General features: G+C 40.7%; 3 protein-coding genes and 1 long non-coding RNA gene across 5 annotated transcripts in view; 2 read left to right on the plus strand and 2 right to left on the minus strand.

The window, feature by feature from the left end:
• btg2 (BTG anti-proliferation factor 2) overlaps positions 1-1643 on the minus strand; it is a 2557-nt gene extending 914 nt beyond the window's left edge. The window contains 2 exon segments of the mRNA NM_130922.3: positions 1-829; positions 1314-1643. The exon segment at positions 1-829 is cut by the window's left edge and continues 914 nt beyond it. Of these exon segments, the coding sequence (NP_570997.1) occupies positions 474-829; positions 1314-1455 (498 nt within the window). The 5' untranslated portion in view covers positions 1456-1643 and the 3' untranslated portion in view covers positions 1-473.
• zgc:112334 overlaps positions 1-8775 on the plus strand; it is a gene marked incomplete at its 3' end in the record, with an annotated part of 817035 nt that overhangs the window by 686190 nt on the left and 122070 nt on the right.
• Positions 1-8775, plus strand: part of prkar2ab (protein kinase, cAMP-dependent, regulatory, type II, alpha, B) — a 773085-nt gene that overhangs the window by 642242 nt on the left and 122068 nt on the right.
• The window catches only part of LOC141380116 (uncharacterized), a 68087-nt gene that overhangs the window by 33324 nt on the left and 25988 nt on the right, over positions 1-8775 (minus strand). The window lies entirely within an intron of this gene.

Here is an 8775-nt window from a genome sequence, read left to right on the forward strand (position 1 = left end):
GAAAGAAAGCCTTTTGCGCAGTGTCGGCCTGAAACTGTTCTGTAGGCAAGCACACAAATGCTCATTCTCTGAGTGGCCACAGGTGGCGCTGTAACCACCTACAGGTTTTTTTTCGCAAGTAAACAACAAACTTGTAACAAATCTGCTAAAAGGTAAACCTTGTATGCATGCGTCAAGAACAGCTCAAGGGTAAATGCTTTACATTCTTAAGAGGGGGTCGTGAGGTATCGTAGTTGCACTGAAACAGTGCGAGCACCAGTGGAAAAACACCCCAAAACCGGTTTCGGGATGCGCAAAATAAACGAGAGTCACACAGAACAGCGCTGAAAGACAGCGAGTGGTCCAGCAGACGATAAACCAGTGCTTTAACATTCTTCTTAAATTAAGGTTTCGGATCAGGCCTGAATTGTGGAGTCACAGGAGCGACGGCGATTTATCGGTCGGACGCGAGCACCGGCAGATACCCAGAATGCTCAGCTGGACACCATCATCAGGAGGTTTTTGGGTGGACTCCTGCGGCCGCTCATCATGTAGGTGTTTTTGCAGTTCGCCATTTGGTCGTACGCTGAAGGGGCGGGGCTCGTGGTGGGGGGCTCTGCTTCATAGAGAACACATATTGATCCGTCCTCACCGATGCGGTAGGACACTTCATACGGGTCAACCCACATTGTCAGCTCTCGCGGTAAGAGCGAGAATAGCTGCCCACTGGTCAGTCCAATGCGGCCAGCCGCTCGGCCAATCAGAGGGTCCATTTCATGGTTGATCCGTATGCAGCGGTATCCTGAACCTTTCTGTGGCCTGTCGGGGAACCAATGGTGCTGGTAGTGTTCTGGAAGAAGAGCGAAGGCATTCGTAAAAATCAAGAAATCAAAATATTAATTTTTTTTAAAACTTAAAAGTACTTTATGATCACTAAAACGGAGTTACGTAATGGCAGTCTACCACCTTCATTAACACTTTAAATTTAACGTAGAGCTGAACAATGTGTTGAGAATTGATAATGTAGTCACATGACTGGATTAGCCTATTTATTAAAGATATTGAATATTATTTTTAAAATGATCATACAATGACGATCATGTTGTTTATTTCCCCTCGGTCGTATTTATATTGTAATATATTATATGTTATGCAGATTAACACTGCATATATAGGACTTGATCATCCCAATCAATCTAAATGAATGAAAACTTTCTAAATAGAGCTGTACAATTCATCCGGTTAAACTTTATTCATCTCGCAGCAATACAAAATATCTGCAGGCAATATCGTGCAGGCCTGACATGAAGTATAACAGGGGTATTTTACAGTACCTGAGAGCGCCTGCGCGAGCCCGTCTCTGAACACCTGGAGCTGCGCGTCACTGAGGCGGCCGCGGCCGCGCAACAGCCGGCAAACAAAACTGGCGGCGGCCGAAACCTCCGGGGTCATCTCTGCTCCGGTGCCGTGGGTCATTATTATCCGTCCGGCAAAGATTAGAATGAAAACACAGATGATTCAATGGTAAATTCAAAGATTTTAAAAAAGCCGCCGTCTTCTTTGTCTTGTCTCTGATGAATTAGTTCAACAAGTTTACAGACGATAAATCAATAAACAATCCTCGCGCAGGACTCGCTCCGTGCTCGTTGTGTCTGCTCTGATGTGTTGTGAGAGGAAACCCCACCGATATATACGCGCAGAGCCATCGACGTCATGAGGGCTCATTTGAGTGACGCGCGCGTCGTCCAATGACGCAAGGAGGCGGGTCCCAAGCGCTGCACTGATTGGTCGTCAGGGTGGAAAACACTGCATGTTGTGGTGACGCTCGCTTTCCGTCCGCATCCATATATGGAGATTGACGTAAAACGCCGCTCTGGTATGCGTGACGACATTCGGGGGAAAAACAAAGACGGCGTGTACCCGCGCGCGCGCTTACCGTAAAGTTTCAGCGTTTAATTTTAGAAGCGAGGAGCTGGGTTTCCTCTCTGATCGACGCTCAGGCGTGGGTGATAGCAGGAACATTCTCAACAATCAATCTAAAAATTACTCCCACAAAACACAACCAACACCGCGTCCCGTGGAGCTCTGCATCTTAAAATAAACATAAATGTGTTCAATTATAAATGATTTAACAGTATAAACATGATTAAACTATGTGTCTATGCACTGGGATATAAATCTATTTAAGAGCTACACAAACAATATATTCAGTTGTTTAGCTGTTATTATGAACAGTGTTGCGGCGACCCCTGGCGGCCGAGCGCACTGCGACAAACGGAAGCATATATCAAATATAAGTCAGATCTTTTTTCCCCATTTTGGTTCAGATTTGCCACATCCATGGCGAGAGTCTTCAGCCCAGCCTCAGTCTGACTCGCAGGAACATCTCTGTCACCCTGCCATCCCTGCATCTGTTGCCATGGAAACCGCTCACATCGCTCGCCTCTCTTCCAGCAGCTTTTATTTCTGTGCTATAACACAAATCAGTCAATAATCCCCTGCTGCACATGCAGAGTCCTGCATCGTATGAGTGCTGTTACATGCTATTCTATCTATCTATCTATCTATCTATCTATCTATCTATCTATCTATCTATCTATCTATCTATCTGTCTGTCTGCGCACGCACCAAACTCATTTAGATGATTTTAATTAGCATATATATATATATATATATATATATATATATATATATATATATATATATATATATATATATATATATATATATATATACATACACAAAGAGAGAGAGATACACACACACACACACACACACTCACACACACTAATTAAAACAATCTAAGTGAGCTTGGTTAGGGTGAACACAGATGGCAGGTTCTGCTGTTGTGTGTGTGTGTGTTTGTCATGAAGACTGACAGCAGGTTGTCTATATTTGGCTGTGGTGTGTGTGTGTGTGTGTGTGTGTGTGTGCTGCAGAAGTTGATGCGGTTCATGTGAAGGACTCTCACCATGGCAACACATGTGTCTTCCTGAGCGCCGGCTGAGACACGATTCATTGTTTCTATAAATATGTCATATTGCATGTGTGTGTGTGTGTGTGTGTGTGTGTGTGTGTGTGTGCACTTGTGTGTGTGTTTTCAGGGTCCAGTGACCCGTCAGACCAGTGGTGCTCCTGTGTCCTGTGAGACTGGAGTAGGAAGTCGCCATCTGGAGGTGAGATGGGGCATTATGGGTAATCCCACAGGAGGTGTGTGTCCTCCTGCAAACACACACACACATGCACACTCATACACACACAGCGCCTGCAGTGCAACTGCTGTCTCCTCTGATCTGAGCTGACATGTCCCTCCAGCAGTGTGTGTGTGTGTGTGTGTGTGTGTGTGTGTAAATACTGCGTCTTGCCCCCCCTTCCTCTATCAGCACAGGAGAATGATGGGATCTTTGATGGTTCTCTTGAGATAAAGTCATTAATAGACTGATGATTCTGACTCCAGCAGTCAACATGTGAAGTTGGAGTTATTCAGATTCACCCTGAGACAGTAGCGGGTGCTGCTATCAGGGAATCTGTTTCAATGTTCACTTTATTTTCAGCAACAGCCGTTTCTGTCCATCGATTTTATGCACATATTGGAAAAGCCCATAAAAAAGCTTAATGCATATTTTAAAATCAAAATCAAAGCCCCGCCCCCCTACTCAATATTCAGTTTCAGTTGGGAGTACATCAACATACTAAAATAAAAATCAGTCAAATTCTGAGCTTCTGGTTCTGCGTTTTGATTGGCTTATTTTAATTATGTCAGTTTGATGCTTCAGCTGCAATATTCTTAGCCACGCCCCTCTTACCGTTAGTTTGCAATGAGGGAATAATGCAAAAAAGAAAGCCACGCCCACTACTCAATATTCAGTTTTAACAAACCGTTTCACGCGAACTTTAAGCTTATCCAGGTATGTCACATGACCTGCATTCTGCTTTTCGTTTGCTAGCGCACAGTTATTCTTTATTCTTACCGTTGGTTTAATAAAGGAATGATCTGCAAAAAAGAAGCCCCGCCCCCTACTCAATATTCAGTTTCTGTTGGAAATACATCAACATACCGCTTCACATGAACTTTAAAATACATCTAGGTTAGTCACATGACCTGCATTCTGCTTTGTTTAGCTAACGCACATTGCTATTCTTTATTCGTACCGTTAGTTAGCTAAAGGAAGGATCTGCAAAAAGGAAGCCCCGCCCCCTACTCAATATTCAGTTTCTGTTGGAAGCACATCAACATACCGTTTCACGCGAACTTTCAATTTACCTAGGTTAGTCACATGACCTGCATTCTGCTTTCCTCTAGCTAGCGCACACTGTTATTCTTTATTCTTATTGTTAGTTAATAATGCGTAAAAAGAAAGCCCCGCCTCTACTCAATATTCAGTTTCAGTTGGGAGTACATCAGCATACTAAAATAAAAATCTGTCAAATTCTGAGCTTCTGGTTCTGCGTTTTGATTGGCTTATTTTAATGATGTCAGTTTGATGCTTCAGCTGCAATATTCTTAGCCACGCCCCTCTTACCGTTAGTTTGCAATGAGGGAATGATGCAAAAAAGAAAGCCACGCCCACTACTCAATATTCAGATTTGGTTTGAAATACATCAACATACCGCTTCACATGATCTTTAAAATACATCTAGGTTAGTCACATGACCTGCATTCTGCTTTGTTTAGCTAACGCACATTGCTAGTCTTTATTCGTACCATTAGTTAGCTAAAGGAATGATCTGCAAAAAGGAAGCCACGCCCCCTACTCAATATTCAGTTTCTGTTGGAAGTACATCAACATACCGTTTCACGCGAACTTTCAATTTATCTAGGTTAGTCACATGACCTGCATTCTGCTTTCCTCTAGCTAGCGCACACTGTTATTCTTTATTCTTATTGTTAGTTAATAATGCGTAAAAAGAAAGCCCCGCCCCTACTCAATATTCAGTTTCAGTTGGGAGTACATCAGCATACTAAAATAAAAATCAGTCAAATTCTGAGCTTCTGGTTCTGCGTTTTGATTGGCTTATTTTAATGATGTCAGTTTGATGCTTCAGCTGCAATATTCTTAGCCACGCCCCTCTTACCGTTAGTTTGCAATGAGGGAATGATGCAAAAAAGAAAGCCACGCCCACTACTCAATATTCAGATTTGGTTTGAAATACATCAACATACCGCTTCACATGAACTTTAAAATATATCTAGGTTAGTCACATGACCTGCATTCTGCTTTGTTTAGCTAACGCACATTGCTAGTCTTTATTCGTACCATTAGTTAGCTAAAGGAATGATCTGCAAAAAGGAAGCCACGCCCCCTACTCAATATTCAGTTTCTGTTGGAAGTACATCAACACAACGCTTCACATGAACTTTAAATTTATCTAGGTTAGTCACATGACCTGCATTCTGCTTTTTTTCAGCTAGCGCACACTGTTATTCTTTATTCTTACTGTTAGTTAATAATGCGTAAAAAGAAAGCCCCGCCCCCTACTCAATATTCAGTTTCTGTTGGAAGCACATCAACATACCGCTTCACATGAACTTTAAACTTATCCAGGTATGTCACATGACCTAAATTCTGCTTTTCTTCAGCTAGCGCACACTGTTATTCTTTATTCTTACCATTAGATTGCTGAACAAATAATGCGTAAAAAGAAAGCCCCGCCCCTACTCAATATTCAGTTTCTGTTGGAAGTACATCAACACAACGCTTCACATGAACTTTAAATTTATCTAGGTTAGTCACATGACCTGCATTTTGCTTTTTCTTTGCTTTTCGCTGTTATTCTTTATTCTTACCGTTAGTTAATATTGCGTAAAAAGAAAGCCCCGCCCCCTACTCAATATTCAGTTTCTGTTGGAAGCACATCAACATACCATTTCACATGAACTTTAAACTTATCCAGGTGTCTCACATGACCTGCATTCTGCTTTTCTTCAGCTAGCGCACACTGTTATTCTTTATTGTTACCGTTAGATTGCTGAATAAATAATGCGAAAAAAGAAAGCCCCGCCCCTACTCAATATTCAGTTTCTGTTGGAAGCACAAAAGCATACCGTTTCACGCGAACTTTAAGCTTATCCAGGTAAGTCACATGACCTGCATTCTGCTTTTCTTCAGCTAGCGCACACTGTTATTCTTTATTCTTATCGTTAGTTAATAATGCGTAAAAAGAAAGCCCCGCCCCCTACTCAATATTCAGTTTCAATTAGAAGCACATCAACACACTGAAATAAAAAGCAGCTTTGGTTTCATGCGGACTTTAAATGTGATGTAAAAAAGGGGGCGTGGCCTTGCTGTGTTGTGGGCGTGACTAAAAATTATCAACATCAATTTGGCAAGTGCAATAATTAGCTTTTTCCTGCGTTTCAAACGATTAACTAAACCCTGGAATGCTATAGCGTGTTTCTGCGCGCGGTTGCTTGTGCTCTGACACGATTCTGTCACGTCCTTTAGTCTCCATCTCTCCCACAGTTCTCCTGCGCGGACCCCTGGCTTTAAGGACAACGAGTTTATTTATTCATGCCTCTCTTTCTGGTTTACTGGAAGTTGTGATGGCTTGACACAGATTTGCACTTTCCTGTGGCGTGCGTTCTCCTCGCTGCATGCGCTGCCCGCGGGAGAGACTCGCGCATGTTTCCCGGACGGCTGTCAGATCCGCTCACATCCACAATCTCCCACCATCCCACAGTCCTTTTAACCCCACCAAAAAAACAAGATTCAGTATCTCCTCACAAAAAGAGCCCTGGATTCTGTGCGGTTTTTACAGCTAGGATAATACAGCCCTTGTTGACAACAGTTCAAATAAAGTCAAATCTGAATATTTTTGTGTCTCATTTGGGTTTCTCACATGAATGAATCTGGTTCTGAATGAATTATTCCAGTTATTGATTCAGTAGGCTGTTTAAAAAACAGCCACTTGCCTAATTTCTAAATGAATCAACTGTTTTGAATGAATCATTTGACTTATTGATTCAATAAGCTGTTTATAAGACAACTTTTTAATGAATCAACTGTTTTGAATGATTCAATGAGCCATTTAAAAGACAGCTACAGCTTAATTTCTAAACAAAGTTTTGTACGAACCATGAGTAATTGATTCAATAAGCTGTTTATAAAACAGCCACTTGCTTTATTACTAAATGAATCAACTATTTTAAATGAATCATTTGAGTCATTGATTCAATAAGCTGTTTATAAAACAGCCACTTGCTTTATTTCTAAATGAATCAACTATTTTAAATGAATCATTTGAGTCAGTGATTCAATCAGCTGTTTATAAAACAGCCACTTGCTTTATTTCTAAATAAATCAACTATTTTAAATGAATCATTTGAGTCAGTGATTCAATCAGCTGTTAATAAGACAATTTCTAAATGAATCAGTTGTTTTAAACAAATCATTTGAGTCATTAATTTAACGAGTCATTAAAATGCAGCCACAGCTCAATTTCTAAATGAATCAACTGTTTTGAATAAATCATTGGAGTCAGTGCATTTATAAGCTGTCTTTAAGACAGTCGCTTGCTTAATTTCTAAATGAATCTTTTGTCTTGAATGAATCATTTGAGTCAATGATTCAATAAGCTGTGTATAAGATAAACTCTTAATGAATCAACTGTTTTGAACAAATCATTTGAGTCACTGATTCAATGAGCCATTTATAAAACAGCTGCTTGCCAGAGATTGCAAAGTAATAAGTACCCAAGTCGTTGCTAGGGTGTTGACAAGTTGCTGAATGTAAAGCTGTTTAAGATGGTTGCTAGGGCATTGCTGTTTTGTTGCTAAAATGGTGTTTATAGCATGTTGTGTTGGTATTTGTTCTGAGAGTTAGCTAGTTGCTAAGTGGTTGCTAAAGTGTTGACAAGCTGGTGAATAAAAAATGTTGCTATGGTGTTTTAGACAGTTGTTAGGGCACTGTTGTGTTGTTGCTAAGGTGTTTTAGGTGGTATTTAAAATGTTGCGGTTGGTATTTGTTTCAAGGAGGTTGCAAGGAAGTTCCTAAGTTGTTGCTAGGGTATTAACAAATGTTGCATGTAATGTGTTTTTAAAGTGTTTTAGATGGTTGCTAAGCCATTGTTGGGTTGTTGCTAAAGAGTTTTGGGTGCTTTTTTTTAAATGGCGCAGTTGGTATTTGTTTTGACAGTTAGCTAGTTGCTAAGTGTTTGCTGGGATGTTGACAAGCTGCTGAATATAAATGTTGCTATGATGTTTTAGATTGTTGCTAGGGCATGGCTGTGTTGTTGCTAGGGTGTTTAGGTGGTATTTAAAATGTTCCAGTTGGTATTTGTTTCAGGGAAGTTGCAAGGACGTTGCTAAGTTGTTGCTAGGGTGTTGATAAATTGTTGAATGTAAAGTGTTGTTAAGGTATTTTAGATGGTTGCTAAGCAATTGCTGGGTTGTTGCTAAGGAGTTTTGGGTGTTTTTTTAAATGGGGCAGTTGGTATTTTTCTGACAGTTAGCTAGTTGCTAAGTGTTTGCTAGGGTCTTGACAAGATGGTGAATATAAAGTGTTGTTATGGTGTTTAAGATGGTTGCTAGAGCATTGCTGTGTTGTTGCTAGTGAGTTTTAGTTGTTTTTAACATGTTGTGTTGGTATTTGTTCTGACAGTTAGCTAGTTGCTAAGTGTTTGTTGGGATGTTGACAAGCTGGTGAATATAAATGTTGCTATGGTGTTTTAGATTGTTGCTAGGGCATGGCTGTGTTGTTGCCAAGGTGTTTTAGGTGGTATTTAAAATGTTGCAGTTGGTAATTCTTCCAAGAGTTTGCAAGGAAGTTGCTAAGTTGTTCCAAGGGTGTTGACAAA

The sequence above is a fragment of the Danio rerio genome, chromosome 22 (genome assembly GCF_052040795.2).
Source record: "Danio rerio strain M-AB ecotype USA chromosome 22, GRCz13ab, whole genome shotgun sequence".
In the NCBI taxonomy this organism is placed as follows: domain Eukaryota; kingdom Metazoa; phylum Chordata; class Actinopteri; order Cypriniformes; family Danionidae; genus Danio; species Danio rerio.